Raw genomic sequence first — 24,355 nt, 5'->3', positions numbered from 1 at the left:
TTTCACAAGAATGAAAGCCAGCTAATTAACTCAAATTAAGTCATATTTGCTGATGGGAAAAGTGTGCATGGACACTCAGCACAGAACAGAAATAACTTGCTACATACTATCTTAATTTAAAAGCCTCAGTTTCTGGGTGCAACCTGGGAGAACTGGAATGTCCACGGCATTTCACCAAATAACCAATGATATGGATGGCCCCGCTTTTCTCTAAACTTAGAGAATCACACCAGATGCCCTAGAAACTGTTGCCATATGCCCTTGCTTCATGGATTTTATTTTGTGAGCAACTACTTCCAAATTTGATCGGAAATCCAATGAAATATAAAGATTTTTAATTTGGTCTCCACCTATTCTGCACATGTTTCAATTCTCTTCTTCCTCTTCAGAGGGAATAGATTTTCTTGCCTTAATCAATTTATGCCAAAGCATGAGGAGCACCAAGAAACATTTTGTACTCTCGTTAAGGGTTCTATCAAGAAACAGGAAATGTGTTTATTTCCATTCCTTTTGTGCTGTATCACAGACGCAGACACCAAAACTGGAGAATCTGAGAGAGACATAACTTGGATTATATCGGGTTTGGGGAAACCTGCGTATTTTGTTGTTCCTTAAAATCTCACAGACCTGCTGAATCATTTTGGATTCCAGTTTCTTTCCTGCCACTGACTCTGGACCAGGTTCATTCACTGAAACACCGGTGAATGTGCCAGGCTCGTGTCAGGCCCCAGGGAAGAGCCAAATGGAACCAGTCACGGCACTACAGGATCACAGTAGGATTGCTTTCCTGTCCCTCTCTGTAAAGCATCTATTTCATCTCAAACCTAACAATTATTTGTACATCATGACTAGACACACTGGGCAAAGAAAAACTCCATTATGTGTGCCCAGACAACCAAGTAAACCCTTAGAACACATCCTTGCCCTGCTGTATTTAACACACAACTTCTTTTACTGCTGCAGTTTGGATACACAGCACTTACACAGTGCCTTTATTATATTTACCTCCAATATCAGGCTTTGTCACCATGGCCAGGCTGCTCTTACAGTGATGCTATAGGGGCATGGTGTGCAATTTGCTTCTGGTTCAGGCCATCTGGATGAGGAGTCAGCATTTTCACTGTTTGTGTTCAGGCATATACATGGCCATTAAATCAGAGCACCAGCTTTTCCAACCTCCTGGCCAGCAGCTTCACAATTCCTGACTCCAAAGTGCCATTTATGGGGTCTTCTCATAGCAAATTTACTCCTGTATGGCTATTTGGATAATATCCTAGAGACTGTCACTGATAGAAGTTCCCATTGGATGAGTTACAAGGTTGGTTTTTTTTTTTCCTCTAAAACATTTGATTATTGCTGTAACAAGCATAACTTCTGAAGTTCTTTCTATATTTCCATCTATATCACCCTAGGTCTGTAAGTGCATCTGGGTTCATTTTGAAAAAGGTTTCTGCTGAAATGTCTCATCTTTTACTCATCTGCTGGAACAGCAATCCACCGTCTGCATCACGTTTTAATCAAAAAGCAGTAAAAAAGGAAATATGTATCAGGCTCTGTTCTGCCTCAGATCCATTCAAAGGGAGCCAAGGAGAACACCTCCATCAACTGTTTTGGCAACTGTGACTGTTTTATTATTTCCTGCTTCTGAGAAATACTCAGACAACAGGAATCACTTCCTGCTGGAGGCCTATAAGGAAGTTCACAAGCCAATTCCTCCTCCCATTTCAAAGCAAATCACAACTGCTTCCCTCTCTAGAGAGTCAGGGGGACAAGTGTCCATTTTCCACGTCCTTTTAGGAAGGATGATTGCAACACTGCTGCCTACAAATTATTTGCTTCCCCCAATCTCATCTTCCAAAGGAATTTCCACAGGGCCAGCTCATGAGACATCTCCACCAGCAACTGTTGTGGAATAATTATCCCACTTGCCATAATTAGGTCAAAATCAGTTACCAGTTTGCATTAATCCACAGACTTCTTATTATAAACTAAGAAGCCAGGTTTTCCTAATTTATTTTTTCCATGCAATATAAACTTTGTTTCTCTTTTTGTCTGAAATCACCCATCAAGTTTAATTTTGAAACTCCCATTCTTAAGTTGATCATGTTTTAACCAATCCTCGTTTTCTACTACAAATTCATTCGCCAAAAAACCCTAAAAAAAACAAAAAACAAAAAACCAAACAAATAAACAAACAAAAAAAACACAAAAAAAAAAAAAAAACAACACAAAAAACTCCCCAAAAAAACCAAACCACCACCAACAAAAAAGCCTGTATATTGTTCTTTGCTTTGGCAACAATATACCTTACAAGTTTCCAAAAAAATAGAAAAAGGTACGCTGTGGTAACATAAACAGATACATTTCTGAAAGAAGCTGTCTGTCTTTGATTCCAGTGGTGAGGAGACTGAAATAATTTTCTCTCAGCGTGGGTTTCTGCATCTTTCTGTGTCTTTTAGCATCTGTGTTTAGTCTCACAACTTTATCCCTGTCTCTGCAGTTACACTGGTCCTCTTCTCTGCCCCTTTCCCCTCAAAGTTCCTCAGAGTGCAGGTTGGGAAGCCCTGGGTCATGAGACAGGTTTTATTATTAAATTATTCCATGTGACAGACAGCTTGTTTACACAGGCCAGTACTGCATTAAAATACAGTCAAAAAGAACACTAAGTACAGGGGGAAAGAAAAAGTCCTGTGATAGATTAAATGTCACAGAAAGAGTATTTCTGGAAAAAAAAAATGGAGAAAAGAAAAATGGTATAATAATTAATACGTTCCCAGGGATGAAACTGCAGTCCATCGATGTGTCCTAATCAGGAAAATCCTCCTTCCCATTGTGACAGATAAATGATGCTATTATTTCAACTTGAGCTTCCTTGAAAGCCTTGCAAAACCAATTCCTCATGCAAATAGCTTGTGCATTATCCTCATAGCAGCTCTCCATAGAATTGGAAATAAATGGCTGATCATATACAGAACATTGAGTGTAAAATAGGTTTTTTTTATCAGCGTTATCAGAATACTGAGTGACAACCCATTACTTTCTTTTCTCATATCTCAGGAGTATGAGGAGCATGGTAAAATCTCTCCAAGTTATAGAGCTTGATGCTGTTACACACTGAAGAGTGATGGGGGTCCTTTGGGATGTTTCCTGGATTTTGTTGCTTTCCAGATTGTACAAACAAAAATTTCTGCCTCAGCTGGAGTATTTGCTGTCTTTGTTCTTTTGCTGATTTTGTCCTTCCCACCGGCAGTCACTCTGGAAAAAATTTGAATATCTCTTCCAAAAAGCCCTTTTGAGTGCATCAGAACAATTCTCTGGTGTAGGCAAACTTTCGGTCTTCAACTGTACACACAAAAAAAGGCAGAAAGACTGAGACTGAAATACAAACAAAGCGCTCAAACCATGTGGAAAAAACAAACTGCTCTTGTACCAGCTAAACAAGGGAGCCTCTGTGATTTATTTGGAGAAACATGGGGCACAGGTTTGTAAGGAACAAAGTGGGTGGGTTTGGCCAGGGCCAGCTGAGCCCTGGAATTCCTTGCCCAGAAGAACCAAACCCACGGGAGCAGTGCTGGGTGTGAGTGGGCTTGGGGCAGTGGGGTGGCCTGGGGCAGACAGAAATTGGATGTCACAGGCCAAACACAGCACAGGGCTGGCTCAGAAAGTTCCCTCAGAAAGTTCCCCAAATGGAAAATGCTCCCAAAGTGAGAGATTTTCTGGAGGAAGTATCAAGCACCTGGCAGAGACAAAGACTGGTGGCCCTGCCTGAGCCACCACCCCATCATCATTTCTAGGGCCTATTTTTATTCTTTATAAAAAAAAAAATACTCTATCACTGCCAGCTGACCAAAATAACCCTCCAAACTCTATTTTTCCACCCAGTTTTTGCATCAGAGTGTAAGCTGTACCTGGAGGGTTTAAGTTTGCAGGTCAAGGCACTCTGTAGGTACACATGGAGTGAGGCCTTGGCAAGCAGAGTGTGGCACTGTCCTGAAACCTTCTTGTGACACCCCTGGAATCTCCAAAGGGCTTTAGGGCTTTCCTGATGCTAAACTGCTACAAAGAGTAAATGACTTTGTACTGCTGCATGGCTGGGAAGCATCAGCTCAGAATATCAGCCTGTGAAGCAGCAGAGAGCTCCTGGCAGAGCAGGATCCCCCGTTTCTTTATGGGGTGAACACAGATCAGGAAATGCCAGAGTCACTGAGGCTGGAAAAGCCCTCCAAGACCAAGTCCAGCCTGTGGCTGATCCTCACCTTGCCCCCAGCACTGAGTGCCACGTCCAGGCCTTCCTTGGACACCTCCAGGGATGGAGAGTCCAAATCTCTCTTTGCAGCCCTCTCCAATTCCTAAGGACCCTTTCCATGAAGAATTCTTTCCTGATGTCCAACCTGAAATCCCCCTGTGTGAGGCTGTGCTTTGTCGTCACTGGCACTGAAGCCAAAGTGAAATTTCCCACCGTTTCAATGTGAGCAAAAAGGTGTGGGCTATTTTATTCACCATATTCCCACAAATCTTCAATTGAAAGGGATGATTATTTTGCAAGAGTAGAATTTTGCTTTGTGAAGATGAATTGTAAATAGTTATTATGTATACCATACCGCAACTCATTATTTCTGACAGGTTTCAGCATTTATCAGAGACATAAGAAATAGTAACTTTCATGTTGCATTTTGTTTATTCCAGAGAATAAATGTAGGAGAAAAACAAAATTGTATCAGCTGGAATATCCAGAATATTCACTTATTTTCCTGTGCCACCCATCTATTATGACATGTTGATGCAGGGAAAGCAGAATGCCATTTCCAATGGTAAGATTTCCAATTATACCATGTCCGTCTGTGCTCTGCACAAGTGTTTACACTCCTGGAAACACTAATAATTGAAATGGCAAGAGTTTGGCTGGACAAACACAGCTTTAAAACATTTGTTTAATTTAGAAAGACTGAGAAGTGACAACACTGACGCACAAAACAAGCTAACATTAATTTCAGAAAACCATTTCCAAAGCCCAGAGTGGTGAAAAATGAAGTGTGGAAAACCTCTGTGCCGCAAAGAAGGAAGGAGAGGAAGGATTCTCTTTGTCAGCACTGAACATTCATTCAACTCCCCACTAGAATTTACATTTAAGAAAAAAAAAAAAAGAAGCAGAAACAATCCTTTAGTTACAGTGGAGACTATTTTTGGTCTTTTAATACAATATTATAGATTAAAGACTGGAAAGATTAGCAGACTAATACATATCATAACAAGGAACATCTCAGGTGGCTCTAGGTCAGTCTCGTGCTGCCATTCAGATTCACAAGCTATTGTGACCTCAACAACCCAAAGTTTCTATCTGGATGTAAATAAAATTAATATTATTTAGAGATTTCAACACGAATTGCATTTAAGATAGTTTTCTTCCAGAAGATGTAATTTTAAAAATCAAACATCTCACATTCAATGCTGTTAAGAAAAAAGAAAGACAGCTCAGGGCATTCTGATCTTTAATGATCATTTCACAGAAAATGAAAGTGCCAGTGGCTTTTATTCCAGATATGTTATGCCTGTGAGACAAGAACTGGGCATCTTGGTTTAAAAAAGGTTTTGAACAGTAGTTGAACAAACTTGTACAGAGGAATAATATTATTTAGTTTGACTATAGCTTGATAACCATGAAAAAAAAAGTCTTTATCATTAACGTCTGCATAATTAGATTACATGATGGAGAAAAATGAGATTTTTTTTTCCTTAGAAATAATAAAAAAAAAAAAGAAAAAAAGAAACAAAATATGCAGTGAACATACTTGTGCTTTCTGGGCATTTTCAACTTCTTAATAAATACTTTTCACTTTGTACAGTGCTCATGATCTGTTCTTTCCAAAACATCTGGACATCTTCTCCCTTCAAGACTTGAATTTAGGAGAATGTCACTGATATCAGTCCCGGCAATGCTGGAACGATTGCAATTTTATTTCACTCCTGTTGCCAAAATGCTGGCAGCATCATTCTGTCTTCCTGGGCAATGAAAAAAATCTCCATGTGCAATGAATAAAAGAAAAATGACCTCTGATATTTATTTTTGTTATTTTTACAGAAGATTACAAAATAAATGCAAAACTCCAAGCAGAGCCTGGCTTGCTGATGGTGCAGATTGCACCACCAGAATCAGAATTTTTAGAGATTCAGACACATGTGGAGATTTTCAAAGCAGCTGAATCAAAGATTTCCAGATTGTCAAAGCCTTCTGGAAACCACAAGACAGAGCTGCATCTTCCGAAGAAACCAACACACCAAAAATGTATTTTAATAAAGTGAGCACTTTTAAAAGCATGGACTTTGTTTCATTGTCCAAATAGGATTTGAGCCCTTCAGAAAATCTGATTCCAGTTATTTATACTGGCCCCTCCAAAATCTGCTTCCTCTTAGGAAAGCTTCCCCTTGGATTTATTGCTGCAGATTAGAGGCTGGAACAAAGGGAAATTAGTTTATTGAGATCTTCCTAATGGTTCCCAGCACAAAAGAAGCATCCCTGTGGTACAGCAGAAATCTGTAACAGGATCCAGACACAGAATAATGCCACGAGCATCGGGCACAGCCTCACCCCAGAGCTGGAGGAGCAGCTTCAACAGCAGCAAGATGTTTCTAGAAAAATTCTCAGCTCACCGCAAACCCGCGGCAGCAGGTCTAAACTCATCCACTTGTGTTGAAATATTCAAGAGCGTTCTCAAATAGCAGCTCGTAAAATCAACGGTCTTCCCTCTGGAGCCAACATTACGTGGAGTTTTCAGTTCTGAGACTGTGTTTTTAGATCCTTCAGGCTTGTCAGTCAACAGTGAAATGAGGGATCTCCCCCTTCGGAGTAACTTGCTAAGAATACAAACATATATGTGTTTAAAAAGAAGGAATTAGATACAAATGTATAAAAATATATTATATTTATTTATTTAATATATATATTTATCTTATATATCTAATATGTTATATTATATAAAACATATAATACATGCTATATATTATATATTATAAAAATATAAAAGAAAAAAAGTCAGCCAACTGTTTGTGTAGATTAATAAAGATCTTGGGGGGGGAAAACCCTAATCCTGCAATTTTGTTAATTGTATATAAACTGATTCAAATCACATATTAAAACACTGATAAAATACCATTTTAAGCCTCAAATGAAACCAATGACAAGACTTGGACCGGCGTGGGAAGGGCTAGGATCACCATAAGGGAGATCAGTATCTGATTTTTGATTACACTGCACAGGAACTGAGTCACAGGGAAGGTAGATTTAATCATCCGGAGCGCTCTGGGCTCGGGCCCAGGGAGAATTTCCCAGCTGATATCTGTGGCTCACACAGATCCCAGGGTGTCTCTGGACTGGGATGGATTGGAAGTCTCTGACAGGGCATTGATCCCAGGCACGCCCCTTCAGTGGGGTTTTAACGTGGATGAATATCCCAAACACCCCTCCGTGCCTGATCCTCTTATCCATCACTTGGGAGAGGCACAGAGTGGCAGGAAATAAATCTGGTGGTGGCCAGGCTCTGGGACAGCGCTGTGGCACCGTGCCAGGGCAGGGCTGGACAGAAATCCTGCCTCGGGGTCACGCCAGGGTGAGCCTGGCCAGGATTCCCTGCCAGGGTGGCAAAATGATAATGGCAGTTTGATGTACTCAGTGCAAAGTGCTTTCTGCAGCACTGAGTGCTCCTTGGAGATCCTGCAGCAGATCCTGACCACGCCTGACCTCTCTCCAGCTTGGAAACAAGGTGACAACCACAGAAAATGCACATATATATATAAAAAATAATTTAAAAAAATAGGTCAGGTGCTGCTGTCATGGAAATCTGTGGTATTTGGTGTAACAGAAAGTGGAAGAATAATGATGAAGAGAATCTTGAAAGCTTTGTTGCAAGCTTGCTGAGCGAAGAGAAGCAGTTTGGCTTGAGTGAGGAGAGCACCCTGGCTCTGAGGTTTCTCTTTTCTCTCTTTTTCTTCTTTTCTCGCTGATGGCTTCTCCCTGGAATGCACTGAGGAGAAGGCAAAAAGCTGGGACCAGCCAAAAGAAAGGAGAGAAAGTCTGTTCCTCCACGCTGCGCTTTTACACTGACATCTCAAAAGTTGTCCCTTGCAGATCTGCTCCCTGCAGATTCAAACTCTCACAGAGAATAATTTGCCCCCGAGGCTTCATAATTAGACATTCTTGAAGAAGAAATTTAACACAAGATTTTTTTTTTTAGACTGCATTTAGATAAATTTATCAGAGGAACAGACTGTTTCACAATATTTGGGTCACAGCAGAACTGTGAGAGAGATTCTCCGGGTTTTCTGTGCAGGAAATGAGAAGGCGGAGAGGAGGAAGGAGCTGTGAAATGCTCTCTGGTTTTGTACACTGTGAGTTTAATGTATGTGAAACTGGAACACCTTCATGCCTCTGCAGGAGAATACAGGCCTGCTGTCACCTAGAACACTTGTTAGTGCCATCTCTGACATCTCAGATTCACACAGGAATGGGGATTTTAATGCCCACAGTGGGTGCTTAAAGTGATTTAAGATGCAGGACTAAAGTCATAATTATTTTGCTAACTTCAGAAAAAAATTCAGAAACGTCAGCAGCAACTAGGAATGCAATTTACTCCTCAAATTTGCTACTGAGTGAAAATAGTATTTTTAAGAATCATATACTCACTGTTTACTTTTTCTGTGACCAAGACATTCTGTTAGGTCAGTATCTGTTACTACATGTTTACATCAGAGAATCACTGAATAGTTTGGGTTGGAAGAGACTTTAATGATCATCCTGTTCCAACCCCCTGCCATGGGCAGGGACACCTTCCACTAGACCAGGTAATATAAAAATAGAAATTAATTAATTTATATATATAAGATATTTCCCTGGAAAGTAATACACTGCAAGTGGATCCTGGTTTCTGGCTAGCTGAACATGACAACCTAGTCACCAACAGGTGGAACAAGAGAAACAGTGGGGAAAAAAGCTGGAATCTGAGTATCTGATCCTTATGGGAGAAGGATGAGATTGCTGGTCCCACTGCAGCCCCAAAGGCAGCTTTCCTGCCTGACAGAAACCTGCAGCAAGCAGGGGCTGGCACACAGGGATGGCTGCAAAAGAAATAGCAACTTTCATGTTGCATTTTGTTTATTCCAGAGAATAAATGTAGGAGAAAAACAAAATTATATCAGGAATATGCAGGATATTCACTTCTTTTCCCGTGCCACCCCTCTGTTTTGTTGATGCAGGGAAAGCAGAATGCCATTTCCAGTGGTAAGATTTCCAATTATACCACGTCCGTCTGTGCTCTGCACAAGTGTTTACACTCCTGGAAACACTAATAATTGAAATGGCAAGAGTTTGGCTGGACAAACACAGCTTTAAAACATTTCTTTAATTGTAAATGCACTCAGGCCTCGCCTTAATATTCTTCCTCTGCGTCCCCAGCCAACATATTCCTGTTGATTTGAGAAACTCCTGCATCTTGACCTGGCTGTGTGGTGCATTTTGTGGTTGAAGAGAAGCCATAAAATCCTGAGAGCAGAGGCAGTGCAGCCCCAGCCCTCAGTGTCTGGCAGGACAGACCCCAGCAAGTCTGTGCCAGGAGCAGGGACACACCTACACCACCAGGAAAATCACAGCATCAGGCAGAGAAGTAGAACAGCAGCTTAGAGGGAGGACAGAGGTCACCAGCTGGAACTGCTCCCTCACTGACCCTCAGGCTGCCTGCTCCTTGAAAACTTCCTGCATAATGACTCCAGGGGAGACCAATTCCAGCCAAAAGCCTTTGCTTATCTTATTATCTCGTGTCCTGATTATTGTAATGTCTTTTCCTACTGTCCTGACAGCTCCAGTTGATCCTGGTGTCAATGAAAAATGCTGCTGCACAGATTGCTTTCATCAGTTTTGGGTTTTTTTTTTTTTTTTTTTTTTTTTTTTCCTCTGCTTTTGCTCCTTCTTTTTCATTTTTACCTTCACTTTCAAGGCCTTTTCTGGCTTATTCTCTTCCTCTCTCCTGTTTCTTGCAGAAACCCCTCTGATCAACCAGCAATGCCAATCTCCATCATTTAATTGCTGCCTTTTCAAACATTCCCTCTGGATCTCTGCTGTGCTGCCCTTCACATTTTAGCTGGGCAGTGCCACTCCTGCAAAGGCAGTTTGTTCACATCCTCCTGCGTGTTCTCCCTTCAGGCTGTGTTAGCACAACCCCAGGTGTGTGAGACTGCTGGGACACTGATCTGGTCACATCACACTGGCTGATAATCCCTCAGAGTGCTCCTGCACTGCTTTCTCTGCTTGCAGCTGCCATTTCTTTCCTTGGGTTATGACATTATCTGGGGCAGAGACCCCCACTCCACTCCGTGTTTATGAGGTCTCTGATGAAACCAAATTCTGCTTCATTCTTTGGTTTGCAGGAGCTGTGATATTAAATAGCTCCCATGTGAAAGGAGTGGGCTGGATTTGATGGAACATCACCTGATGTATATAATTGCACACAATCACAGTCACAGCAAGAACTGGGTCGGTTTTGCTCATGCTGTGCCAAGGTGAATACATATGACAATAGTCACATTTTCACAGAATCATAGAATCAAAAAATCATAGAATCAAAAGATCATAGAATCACAGAATGGTTTGGGTTGGAAGGGACCTTAAGGACCATCTTATCCACTCTCCAGCCATGGGCAGGGACACTTCCACTGTTTCAGGTTACTCCAAGTCCCATCCAGTCTGCCTTGGACACTTCCAGGGATCCAGGGGCAGCCACAGCTGCTCTGGGCACCTGTGCCAGGGAACAATTCCTTCCCAGTATCCCATCTAACCCTTCCCTCTGGCAGTGGGAGCCATTCCCTGTGTCCTGTCCCTCCATCCCTTGTCCCCAGTCCCTCTCCAGCTCTCCTGGAGCCCCTTTAGGCTCTGGCAGGGGCTCTGAGCTCTCCCTGGATCCTTCTCTCCAGGGGAACATTCCCAGCTCTGAGGCAGCCTGCCTCCAGTCTCGTGGTTAACTCAGTGTCCTTCTCCAGTTTCTGGAACACGTACTGTTATTTGTAACATACTTTCAGATGTTTCTTATTGCAGAGAAATAAATTTTCAAGAAGCAGCACAAACATTGGCAGTTACTATGCACTTATACACATAAATATTCATTCCCCTGTCCCTTTCACGTGCAGTTTTGAATCTCAGTTTTAAGTTTTCACACACAAAACCGATAGAAGAAGAATGTGAGGGTAATTTAACTCTTTTTTCCCGTTTTCCGTACAGAAAACTTTGGAATTGCCGGCGCAAGGCACAGCGCGTTGCGCCCCCTGCTGGGCGCGGCGGGAACTGCACGCGAGCGGCGCCGAAAGGCCCCGAATTGTTCCCGGGCCCGGCGGGATTTTAAACTCAGAAAAGGACAAAATCCAACATCGGGCAGGTCCGCGGGAGGATTCAAACCAGAGGAAATAAAGGTCATTAAAGCAGCGTGCCTTGCAGGGAAAAGCTCCTTGTGAAAGTGAGGAGGAAAAAGCGGGCCGTGACAAATGGAAAAATTATCAGATGTAAATACAGAAGATGAAGTCAATCTTTTTCTGTTGGTTTAGCAGTGGTACTTTGCCCTTCGGCACTGTGTGTTTGGTAAATACTCTGAGCAGGACATTCACAGCGTTTTCTTTCTGAGAAGAATATCATGTTCCAAATTATTTAATGTTGTGGCTAAAATTCATGTTTCAAATACAAACAGAGGAATTTCATAAAACAAAAACAAAACCAAACTATTGGAGATCCCAGCAGTAAGAGCTTGACATAACCCAACTTCTCTCAGAGCTTCAAATGTCCCTCACTCCCCCTCACAGGCTGTGAGTCAGCAGGGGAGGAGGATACTTAGATTAGAAACACCAAACTGTGGAACAATCATTACACAAATGTTATTTTGGTTGCTCTTCAGATGCTCCTGCAGTTAAAATCTGCTAAATTAGGAGAACTGCAGTGATCAGAACCTCAGCTGATACCTGTCGAGTTCTGACTTGATGCCCCAAACTGTCAGCGCCACAACAAGGCTTTATGCCACCCAAAATCCTGATTTATGACCCCCTTGTCACAAATAAGAACAGGAATCATCATTTCAGCCTTCCTGCAGAGCTGGCACTGAGCACTTTCTGTGCTGCTTTTGTTTAGCTGGTAATTGGAAGACAACAGGAATCAGATCAAACAGGGCCCTGAAGTCCCAAGTTTCAGGCCAGATCATCATTTGTGTAAACTGGCATGAGGTTGGTACCTCGCTGGGGGCACATTCCAATATCAATGTCACTCCAAACTGTTCATTTTGCCTTGGAATGATTTCGCTGTAACTATCAGGAGCCTGTGGTACACAGAAATGTCCACGCTCCAGCGATAAACACGAGCCTCGGAGTGACAGTTCTATTATTCAACCCAATTTTGCATTCCAAATAGCCTCATCCTCTGCAGATGCTGAGAATACTGTTTCCCCCAACACCACGGGTCCCAACAGGAGATGCTCTGCAGAAACAGCCAGAGAGGAGCCTGTGTGGAGCAGAAATTGCCATCAATCCCTGCATTATGCCCCCAACACGACATGTGATGGTTGTTTCAGCCTTTATTAGCAGGGACACAAGGAAGCTTTTATCTTCTGTTTACTGGGGTGGGAATAAACACAAAGAGTTAATATGTAACCATCCTTTTGTGGGTTTTTAAGGGCAGAGCCCTGGCCCGGGGGGCACTTGGACGTCGGGACTGGCAGGATGCATCCCCTGGCACTGCTCGGGTGCCTTGTGGCTCTGAGCCACTGCGCTCTCGCAACCAAAGGTGAGTGCCTTCCACTTCCCAGGGCAGCCCCATCCTGAGCTGGGAATGGGGGAAACTGGAGGAAACAACAGGATTTTAAAGCCTCTAGATAATCCTGGCCAAGTGTTTTGAACAGGGCTTTTCTCTGAAAGCTTTTCTTCTCTTTTCTCCTTCCATTCTTCCCTCTGTTTCTTCCTGTGGTGAGGCGAGTGGCTGTGTACAAACGCATAAAACGAAGGAAAGCAGAAGAAATGCTGACAGATGTTGTGGGACCCAGGCTGCCTGGGTGCCAGGGGGGAACTCTGGGTGCCAGGAATTAACCTGCTCCATCCCTGCTCACCCTCCCTGCCCGCACGGCTCATGCCTCGCTTTTCTCCTCCTTTCCCCCACGCCAAGAGCTCTGGGCTCTGTCTCATGTCCCCTCTCCCTGTGTTTGCCATTTATTTCTCCATCCCGAGCTCCCTGTCCCTCTGTGCTCCCCCCTCGATGGCAGCAGGAGCCTCTCTCCATGTCCTCAGCAGGAGCTCAGGCTGCACCCTCCGTTCCTCCCTCGCGGTTCCCTCCTGTTCTCACCCTCTGGCTGATGAGCTGTTCCTGCTGTCACCGTGTTAAAGCTGTTTGGGAAGCAGAGCTGGCTCATGGAACAGAGGGTCTACCCCAGTGAATAGAAAAATTGGAAAAAAAAGGAATTTAATTACAAGAAAAACTACCTGATTACAGGCTGACCCCTCCCAAATGGATTTGGATTAAAAATGAAAGGCATTTGTTCGCTTCTAAGTCCTTCTCACTCTGTTTTGTTCAAGGAAATTTACTTTAATTAAATCCACAGACTTGACAAAATGATCAGGTTGGAAGAGACCTTAAAGATCACTGAGTCCAACCCAGCCCCAACACCCCAACTCAACCCTGGCACCCAATGCCACATCCAGCCTTTGTTAAACACACCCAGGGATGGTGACTGCACCACCTCCCCGGGCAGCCACTCCAGAACTTTATCACTCCTTCTGCGAAAAACTTTCTCCTAATATCCAACCTATATTTTGCTTGATGCAGCTTGACTTAATTTGTGCACCACCTTCATAAATCTATTCTGGAATAAAAGTAAATTTTAGTTTAAAAAGTGACACCAAATCTAACTGGGACCATTAGTAGAGCTGCTGAGGAGAAGAAGAACACCATATTTTTTTTCTGGATAATACTTATGGCAGCATTAGCTGCCTCAGGAAGACAAAAGCTCAGGGCGGGGAGATAATATAACTCATAACAACAGAGAACCCTCTGCTTCAAGCTGAGAAATCAAAACAATTTTCTACCCAACCTCTTGTAAATTCCTTTCCTCCAGTCTGTCCCAGGCCACCAGAGGTGATGTTTGCCACGCTCAGCGTAGACAAGAAGGTGTATGAAGTGGGTGAGGAAGTGGAGTACACCTGCCGGCCCGGCTTCATGCCCAACAGCGGGCAGAGGAAGTACACCTGCCTCCCCACGGGCAAGTGGGCCTTCAACACCCTGCTCTGCCTCCGTGAGTAGCCTGCAGCAGGAAAAGGCAATTTCACAACCCACAGCAGGAACGCAATGGATTCCAACAGGTCCCTCTCCAGCGGTTCTTCCCTCACTGGTTGGAAAACAACAGTGTGGAGAAGAGGGGCACTGGTGGAAAGGATCTTCCCATCTGTGTCCCAGCCTGCCCTTCAGCCCCTGCTCCTGCATGGGGATGGAGACTGGAGCTGCACAGGGGGAGCCTCCAATGACCCACCCCACCCAATGCTCCTTCTCTTACAACACGTGCTGCTTCATTTTTTATAGAGGTGCACAGAGAGAAATGAAAGAGAAAACAATTTTTATTTTTGTTCTTTGTTTTTCTTATGTGGAATGTGTTTAGAGAATTGTTTACCTGGAGTGAGTGCTTGATTAGATTTTAGTGAGCATTGTTTGAGCTAATCCAATCCACTTGTGTCTAGACTATCGCGAGAGGGTCACAAGTTGTGTGGGAATTCGAGTCAGAGAAAGTAATATGTAGTTTTAGTATTTTCTTTTTATATAATATATTAATGTATTTTAGCATAGTTATAATAAAAAAATAATTCAGCCTTCTAAATTAAGTCAGACATCGTCATTTCTTCCCATTAAGTTCGCCTGCATTTACAATACCCCTGCACTTATTGCATCCCTCAGAGGCATCTTCATCATTTCATTGCAGACAACTTACATTCCTCAGGAAATCGAGTGGTAAAATATTTAATCCCAAAAACTTGTATTTTAATGGAAATGTAGAACAGCCAGACGTGGAATGTCTGGAGTGGAGTGGAGAAATGTGAAAGACACCAGGATGAACCTTTATGATCTACTTGTTCTCACTATAATGAAATTATAATGTCATGCCTCATGAAATAATATGATCCTTTTTTAATATTTAATAAACAGCAAAGAGATGTCCCCCTCCTCCACCCCTGCAGAATGGGAGAATGGATTTTGAAGAGTTTCAGTACCAGAGTACTGTAACTTTTTCATGTGATCCAGGGTAAGTATTCCCTTCCTTATGCTGCTAAATAAACAACCTAAATCACATTGTAGTGTCATCCACTGCCATACTGCAAGAGAACATTGAAAACTGCACATGAAAACTCATCTACATTTCAGAAATCATTTTAAAAAAGCCTGTCTGGTGATCCACCTCTGTTCAGTCTCAGTTATAACATTATGGGGCTTTGCTACTCCAAAGAAAAGTCCTGCAAATACAGAAACCACCAAAATAGCAGAGATTTTATGCAAAAATTGCATTCTGGACTGCTTTCCCCAGCTTTTCAAATCCTCTTATTACATCATGAGATGAAATCCTACAGCAGAGAGTAGATAATCTCCATCAAAGTTATGCTGTTGGGCTCTGAGGACTGGAAATTGTGTTTCTATGCCTTTCCAGGCTCAGTAAATGAAAACATGAGCTTAATCCTAACTTACCTGCAGTAAATGCAGTTTTCCTCAGGGCTACTTGTTAGCTTTAGGAAAAAGGATGCATTTTAAAAAATAGTTATGCTAAATGTGGGAAGCATTTGATAGTAGCAGGTATTAACTGTACTCAGGTAATTAATGCCAAAACAGGGCTTACCTGGAAGGCCACAGGTGAGACAAAGCCTAGAGCTCACTGAAAAATATCAAGAGCCTCAACAAACTCCTTCTGTAAAAGAGGAGCGAGATAAGGAATAAATAAATTCAACTATGACACTAAGTGTAGCAATGGGATTTGATTTTGTTAATTCTAATTTACTGGTTTTCAGCTGCGTCATATTGAAATGCCAGACATATGATTAATATTTCTTTAAAACTCAGAGTAGATGTTAATAGTGTCAATATAAGGATGGGAGAGAAGTGTATAATGTGCATATGGAAATTTAAATGTCTGGGATTAAAATATAACAATGCACCTCGGTGACTTCAGGTCTTAAGAGCACTGAGTTCTTTCCAATATTTGGTCCTAACTGCAATAATTAACTGGGAACGCCTCCCAGGAAACCATACCATTTGCATAGCAATCACAGATCAATATTTGCTATTTACATACATCCATAGTATTAATTGTTTTTAGAAATTAATATGTAAAACAGAATATAAAGTTGAAACAACAAAACATCTTGTTGTATCAAGCGTTCTGCTTTGCAATACTTGGATATTAACAGTTTTTCAGATCTGATTCTAAATTTCCTTTGAGGTCAGGAGCTGTTAAACTAGAGAGGGATTTCAGAGCTGGATTCTTAATTCTGTTTAGGAGAAATGACAGATCTTTGATTGATCTCCCTGCTCTGATAACCAGGTCTGTTTGTTTCCAGCTACAACCTTGTCGGGTCAAGAACGAGCCAGTGCATGGCAGATGGAAAGTGGACTGGGACTGTACCACAGTGTCAACGTATGTGTTTCAATAAAAAAGAACTATCCTTATTCCTATTACAGAAATATTCCTTTCCATTGCTCAGAATTATATATACTCTTATTCAGAAGTCTCCTCTAGTGCTGTGCAAAAGCTGGTTAGGGAAAATGAAGCAGAATGCTGCATATTTGGTTTTATATGTGTGGGTTTTAGAGAAATACAGTTGAAAGGTCTGAACAAAAGGTCGGGATCAGGGATGCTATTTACAGCTGGAGGTAAGATGCTTATCCACTCAAATTCCTCCTCCCTGTGTATAAAAAGAGGATATTGTCATGCCTTTGTACTTATGCAGGGTTTTGCTACAACCTATCCTGCAAAAACACTTGGCTGAAAAGCAGTAATATTATCTGAAAAATCCAGCATAACTCATGAATTCCATACTCTGAGCCCCCCTGACACTTTTAATTTAAATTATGTTTTGTCAGCTGTGATTCCATGCAGGTTCATTTAGTCATAAGAATGTTGCTCCTCTGATTCCACAATCATTTGATCTTGAAGATTTAATTTTCTGAATGCTGTGCTTTTCTAGCGGTGACTTGTGCACCTCCCTCGCTCCCGGAATTTGGGGTCCTCTCTTTCCGTCGCCTAAACCCTGGCAATGTCTCTCATTTCCTGGACACAATCCAGTTTGAATGTGTCCCTCCTCTTGCCCTGATTGGGAATGAGACAGCCACCTGCACGGTCAATGGCACGTGGAGCAGCATTCCAGTGTGCAAGGGTGAGTAACTCACTTTTATCCACAGAAAAAAATATTCCTGAGAATTGCATATACAAAACTAAATGAACAACAATATTTTTTTTTTTTTTTACAACTGTAATTGCAAACATACAGCACAATTCCTCTGCAGCTGAATTCTGCAATCATTCAGGCTCGTGGATCAAGGAGATTGCTAACCCATGGCACATAACATGGGATTGACAAAACATTTGCTTCAGGTGTAAAGGTTATATAAACAAACCCTGCTAAACATGGTGCACAGCGGGGAACTTGAGCCTGGCCTCCAGTGTGCAGCCAACATTTGATTCTAAGTGCTCAGATTCACCTAAGAAATAGCCAACCTTACCCTCAGCCCTAGAAACTTCCCTGCTTTTAGTTAAATTGCACCACGTTTAAGTCATGTTATAACCACAGATTGCAATAGATGTGTACTTAAAACAAGTAATGTTTATTTATTTGCTGTGGTTTTTAAGCTGTCTTTCTCCTGGCTGTGTTTCCTGTGCAATGACCCACCGCGAAAGTTTTTCTACATGTTTCAGGTTTATAGTTGTCTTTTGCCCTGTGCCACTGCTAAAGCTTTGGGTTTGGTTTTGTCCCCCAGTTGTCACCTGCCCCACTCCAATAGGAATAGAGAACGGGTTCATAGAGTTTGCTGTGCGCAGAACTTATCACTACAATGAGAGCGTCAGCTTTGGCTGCCAGCCCGGCTTCGTGATGGAGGGATCCAAACATTCCCGCTGTGAGAACACTGGAAACTGGTCCACAAAGCCAGCCTGCAGAGGTGAGCACACCCATCCCTCAGAAACCAGGGATCAAACTGGGCTCTCCCACCTCACCACTGCTCTGGCTGCTGAGCTGTCACTCCCCTGTGGAACAGCTGTGCTCAAAAGGAAGCCAAAATAGGAATTACAAGGCCCTGATAATCTAAGCCCTCTCCCAACACTGGATGTTGTGTGACACTGATGTATCTGGGTTGACTTCAATAATCAGTCATGTAACTTTATTCTGAGTATTTCCTCTCCTTTTCCTATTTCATGTCATTAGAAATTACACTGAGGCTGGATTTTCACAGGAAACTTTTGACCCTATGCTTCAGGGTCTGAATTTCTTCAGCATTTTAATACCAGCAAAAGTTCTGTCCATGTGTAGGACACATTTTTTATTCCCAAATGTCACATACACAGAATTCTGCTGGGATCTGATCTACCCCTTTTTCAAACCTGCCCCTTATAACTGGATTTTTTTTTCCAGCACCATGTAAAATACCAGTTAAGAAAGCTGTAGTAATGTACAATGGTGAGAAGAAGAGAGTTCAAAATGACCTGAAGGATGGCATTCTGCACGGGGAAACTGTATCCTTCTTCTGCAAGAACAAGGAAAAATCCTGTGCCTACACTGTAGATGTGGCATGTGTGGATGGCAACTTCACCCTACCTGCCTGTTTTAAAGGTATGAGCCAGGCTGCTCACAAACCAGCTCCTGGTGGGGGAATTACAACTGCTTGAGTGTGGGGGACAATGTCATAATTCATCTTCAAGCCCTACTTGAGTGGCTATTTGAATTATTGGCTATTTGATTTATTGGGTATGCTGGAAGAAAATGGCCTGAGGAGAAAATACCCAGCAAGAATTTTCCTTTGGTTGTGTCAGAGCTCTGCTTTAATTGCTGCCCTGGTCTAGAAGATGCTACTTAAAGATGTTACTAGCCCAAAGTACCATATGTGAAGTATTCTGGATTTCATAAATCCTTGGATCAGTACCTTCTTTAGGGACAAAAAGACTGAACACTACTGCAAGTTTGAGAACCTGACATATTCCCTCTTATTCTGGGGAATTATTCCCACCTTGTGCTGATCAGGAAAACACTTTGGACCCAGAGTGTTGAACAGCAGCTGAGAGCTGTGGGGAGGAACTGATGCTAGAGGAACATCTTCACAGGCACTCGGGCTTTTAGAATAAATAAACAGACATTACCAACTTTGCTAGCAAGAGGGAAATGTTTCACACTTGCTTTATCAATATTCCTTACATAGAATTTTCCTTGTTCATTTTTAAGTAAAGGAAAAGCACAGCCTATCCATGATAAAAACATCTCACACTTGGCTTCTGATGCACATAGCTCAGCTTTATTAAGATAGAAAATAAAAGTGTATTTCTTCTGACAGTTTCATTATGATGCAAAGATTGACTGCTCACCTATTGTTTTCAGCTGTCACATGTTTCAAGAATTTAACCCAAGTTCTTCACTTCTCTCCAACAGAACGTGGCTTTTTTTCAACTCTGGTGAAGAAAGACCCATCAGAGATGAAAGCATGTGAAGATGAAGACTGAAGCAGAGCAATAACCCAATACTAAATCTCTGCCTTATTGAGACAGAAAATTCCCATATACAAGAGGAAAACTTAGGTCCTGTGAGTGTCACTTGGGTCTTGTAAATGTAAATCCGGTCCTGCAAATGTAAATTTCCAGGTGAACTCTGGAATCTGTGAATGCTTTCTTCCCTCCCCACCATCCCCTCCAGTCTTCCACATCATTTCAGCCATTAACTTCCACTCTCTTGTCTCTGCCTTCTTCCAAATCCCTGCACTAGTGCTTCTCTCTCCACATTTCCAATATTTATGCAACTGTAAATGACTTCCTCAATAGCAGTTGCTTTACAATAAAGTGATTTTCAGCCACTACTGTGTTCTTATTTAATATTACCTAATCATCAATCAGATGATTTATAGCAAGAGCCCTTAATCATTAGTAATTACTGGGTTCTGATTCCATTACCACTCCCCTGTGACAGGGAGTGGACCTTTAATTATAGATAGACAGAAGGTCATGAGCCTGGGATTTTCCAGAATTTACGTAAGTAGAAAGACTGAGATTCCAAATGAGTTTAAAAGCCAAGAATCCAACTATGATTTAAACATCAACAGCATCAGATAAAGGGGGTTTTAATATTTCTAAAAAAAAAATTGCTTCAGTTAGTAAGACTATTTGCATTTTAGAGATTTAACTTCACCTGGAACTGTTCTAAACCACTGTTAATTTTTACCTCTGTTTCAATATTACACAATATAATTGCTTCAGTTTTGGTTTGTGTTTTTGGTTTTGTTTTTTTTTGGTTTTTTTTTTTTGTATTTAAAAGAGAAATGTACACCATTGAGCAACAGTTCTGATCTCTGATCATTAAGTAGCTCTGAAGTAAACTGTACTTTTAATTTGATTTATGATACAGGCAGCTTACTGGTATGATCCAGTTTGGCAAGTTTTGTGCTTATGTCTGTATTTTCATTCAGAAAAAGTAATTATAATTTCAACATACTAGAAAGTGATAGAGAAATATTTGTGGTACACTTACAATAAATTGTCATGAGTCATACAAAGTTCCCTCTGCAGTTTAAAAGCCTTTTCTTTGATAAAAAGCACAAGCTCCACAGTAAGTAATAATCCACTGCAGAACTTTTAAAAGGACCATTTAACATTAAGAACAAGCTACTTGTAAGATGGCAGAGCTGCCATTAAAGAACTCTATAAACATACTCTAATAATCTTTTCTCTCCTTTTTTTTTTTTTTTTTTTTGCTGCATATGAATATTTTAATAGTATGACATAATTTGTCCTTATGCTTCCTATTTTTAAGGAGAGATTGAGGCAGCTTTATTAAGTATTTAGTACTTTGTACTCAGCAACAATTTAATTCTCTAATGCAGAGACAATGCTGGCAGCTGCAGTGGGTATTTTGTTGGTGTAGCATGTGCCATATTTTGGTTGAACACGTTTAGGTGGGATCCTCAAATGAAGTTTGCAGGCCAAGATAACCAGAACTCCTTCTAACACATACATAGCTCAGCTGGCAGGAGCCAATTAATTTGGAAATCCAGTCTAAATGTGTGTGGATCCATCTCTGGGATCAGGATGTTCAGGACAGTTGCTGAGATACCAAACACGGTTTAATATTAACTCGTGTGTCACAACAAACCCTGTGAAGTTGGCGTAAGGAAACTCAGCATTCACTGCCACCCAAATGCAGCTTGCCCCTGAAATGACTTATGTTTTGCACAAAAAAAACAGCTGCCCCAGGAAAACTGAGGGTTTTTTCTAAGGAAATTTTCCCAGTTCTAGTTACCCATGCAGCAGGATAATGACAGAACAAATCAGCTGGCCCTGCTTCCTCACTGGATGTGGAGCACTGGAATACTTGAAAGCATCACCCTTAGGAGCCAATCTTCACATGCTGAGTTTGTTATATACTATCCTGAAGCAAGAAGAGGGAGGGAAAAAAAAAAATCTGTGACCTGTTAACTCTTTGAAGTGGTGAGGTATTTGTGAATCACAACTTTCCAGACATGAAAGATTTGCTCAGAAGGGTTGAAAAATAATGCCTTGCAACTCGAAGTGTTCCAGAAGCTGGCATGAGGCAGTGAGACCTGCCTGCTTTTTTTTCTTTTTTCTCTATTTTTGAGATGTTTTAAAAAATACCATAAGCCGTGCTCATGTTACTTGTGGCAACCTGCTGAGGCAGTTAAAGAGGTAAGAGAACGTGGTAAAATGTAGTGAAAAAAAAAGTACTGAATATGTTTTGCTTAAACGACTGTATTTTTACAATTCAAATTGATAATTTGTTCTGTATTCTGGTTGGGATATCTTTGTGCTCTGTATCAGTGTCTACAGTGATCTCCTCAGGAGGGTCAGGGCACATCAGTGCTCCTCATGTCCAGGCTGCAGCTTTGGATGGAGGCAAATCCTCAGTTATTTCCTCAACCTTTTGTTTTTCTTTCTGTTTTTTTTTTTTTTTTTTTTTTTTTTTTTGGACAGAAGTTATGCAATTATCAAATCAGTTCAGGTAGGCTCCAAGCTCTCTGGCCACCCTGGTAGTGGGTCTGCCTTAGGAAGCAGACCCAGAAACTGGATCTATTCTATTCCCTCAGGAAATTTCTCCTGGAGTAGTGGTTGCAATCATTGATTTTGCTTGGCCTTGTGTTCTTTTTGATCATGTTCCAGCAAATTCAGTTTTTCAAAGTACTTTGTGATGAGTAGAACAAAGATATATTCAAATCTGAAGGTAACGTGAAGAAACACAGCTTAGTCTGCTGCAAGGAACTACCATGGATTTAACACAGATGAAAAGTGTCCCATGTTCCAATACATATCAAATGACAACTATTTTAAATTTGGATTTTCAAGATAATAAATCATCCTTGTAATGTACTCTTGAGATTCTACTGTGGTTGAAATACTCCTTCACTGATTTTTGCACTGCTTCTGTGCAAATGTGGGTTTAAGGCACTCTGAGGAGGCCCCAGTGTAGCTGTCAGAGCTATCACCCAATGAGCCCTAACACTGAATCATTCCTGCTGAAGATTAGCTGAGAAATCAAAGAAAACAGCCAATTTCCTACTGTACATGTAAGGGTTTCTTGTTTGATCTGCATGTGCATCTGCATCAAACTCAGAAGTGTTGAAGAGTTTGTTTGCTCGAGATAAAAGCGCTTTAGATGCTACGCACAGAGCAAAGCCCATGACAGATTTTGGGGAAAGAGAAATGTATGAATCAAAGAGGTCAGAGGGTTTATTTGGGATCATACAGACACACAATCACTTCATTCACTCCAGAAGAGATTGAACAGCTGGAAGATTTCTCTAATTCTTTTGGATTAATTGATGGTTTTCTCGAAATGGCTACAAAACAAGTACAACCCATGGTTTTTGTGCAGAAGTGTCAGGTGTGTGCTCCGAACTTCTTCTATTCCACAACACCCCCTCATGCTCTCTGTCCTTGGGATAGGACATGAACAACCCAGAAACCATCAGCAATATGGAGCATATTTAATGATTTAAAGCACAAACCCACTCTATTACCTATAAGAATATACTTGAACAGATCTTAGTCAGAAACAAATAAAAATAAAATTGAATAAAATTGGCTCTGCAACTATTGAAGCATCTCCTAAAATTTCATTCTCATTTTACCCACTCATATATCTGGCACCCAGCCCCCACTGCTCAGGCTCAAAAGCTACTTCTGATTTATTGACCTTTAACTTCAGAGTGCCAAATATTTCTCACTAAGCTATGAATAGAAACATTTTTCCCCTAAATATTGATCATAATGAAGTTACAAAAACAGACACAGCCAATATCCAGCTAGCAGTAATAAAACCACATCACAAAGAACCTGGGCTTGTCCCCCACTGCTGCTGTACCCCCCCTTTTCCAGTCCCAGCTCTCCTGTACTCACAAGGCACCAGGTCCATCCCCTGCATATCAAGGACCTGGACCAATCCCATTAAATTCAGCACAGAATCGTAGAATTGAGTTGGAAGAGACCTTAAAGCGCATCCCATTCTACCCTGTGCCATGGGCAGGGACACTTCCACTGTCCCAGGCTGTTCCAAGCCCTGTCCAGCCTGGCCTTGGGCACTGCCAGGGATCCAGGGGCAGCCACAGCTGCTCTGGGCACCTGTGCCAGGGTGTGCCCACCCTCACAACCAGGAATTCCTTCCCAATCTCCCATCCATCCCTGCCCCCTGGCAGTGGGAGCCATTCCCTGTGTCCTGTCCCTCCATCCCTTGTTCCCAGTCCCTCTCCAGCTCTCCCGGAGGCCCTTTAGCCCCTGGAAGGGCTCTGAGCTTTCCCTGGATCCTTCTCCTGCCCAGGTGAGCCCCCCCAGCTCTGCCAGCCTGGCTCCAGAGGGGCTCCAGCCCTGGGACCATCCCGGAGCCTCCTCGGGCCCTGCAGCAGCTCCAGTGCTCGCTGTGCTGGGCAGGGCTGGGGCAGCGCTGCAGGTGGGGCTCACCCGGGGCAGGGGGCAGAACCCCCCGCTGCCCTGCCGGGCTCAGAGCCCGGGGCACGGCCGGGGCTCGCCGAGCTCCGCAGCCACCGACACCCACCCGAGTCCTCCCAAGGAGGGCTCTCCATCCCTTCTCCACCCAGCCGCGTTTGTGCCAC

At 42.3% G+C, this 24,355-nt stretch overlaps 1 protein-coding gene across 2 annotated transcripts; it reads left to right on the top strand.

Moving 5' to 3' along the window:
- Positions 1-12,644: 12,644 nt before the first annotated feature.
- Positions 12,645-20,095, top strand: APOH (apolipoprotein H). Of its 2 annotated transcripts, XM_002197821.7 has the most exons (8): positions 12,645-12,802; positions 14,124-14,300; positions 15,203-15,299; positions 16,603-16,679; positions 17,230-17,418; positions 18,020-18,199; positions 18,670-18,867; positions 19,678-20,095. In XM_002197821.7, exons 1-8 carry the CDS (start codon positions 12,739-12,741, stop codon positions 19,746-19,748), a joined length of 1,053 nt encoding a protein of 350 aa, XP_002197857.4. In that variant the 5' UTR covers positions 12,645-12,738; the 3' UTR covers positions 19,749-20,095. The 2 variants fall into 2 exon arrangements, with proteins under 2 accessions (XP_002197857.4, XP_030143202.4); XM_030287342.4 differs by lacking the exon at positions 14,124-14,300 and having other exon boundaries at positions 12,706-12,802.
- The last annotated feature ends 4,260 nt before the right edge of the window (positions 20,096-24,355 follow it).

This window comes from Taeniopygia guttata, chromosome 18, assembly GCF_048771995.1.
Source record: "Taeniopygia guttata chromosome 18, bTaeGut7.mat, whole genome shotgun sequence".
NCBI classification, from domain to species: Eukaryota; Metazoa; Chordata; class Aves; order Passeriformes; family Estrildidae; genus Taeniopygia; species Taeniopygia guttata.
Note: the sequence above shows the minus strand (reverse complement) of the source record. Positions and strands in the feature narration are given on the sequence as shown.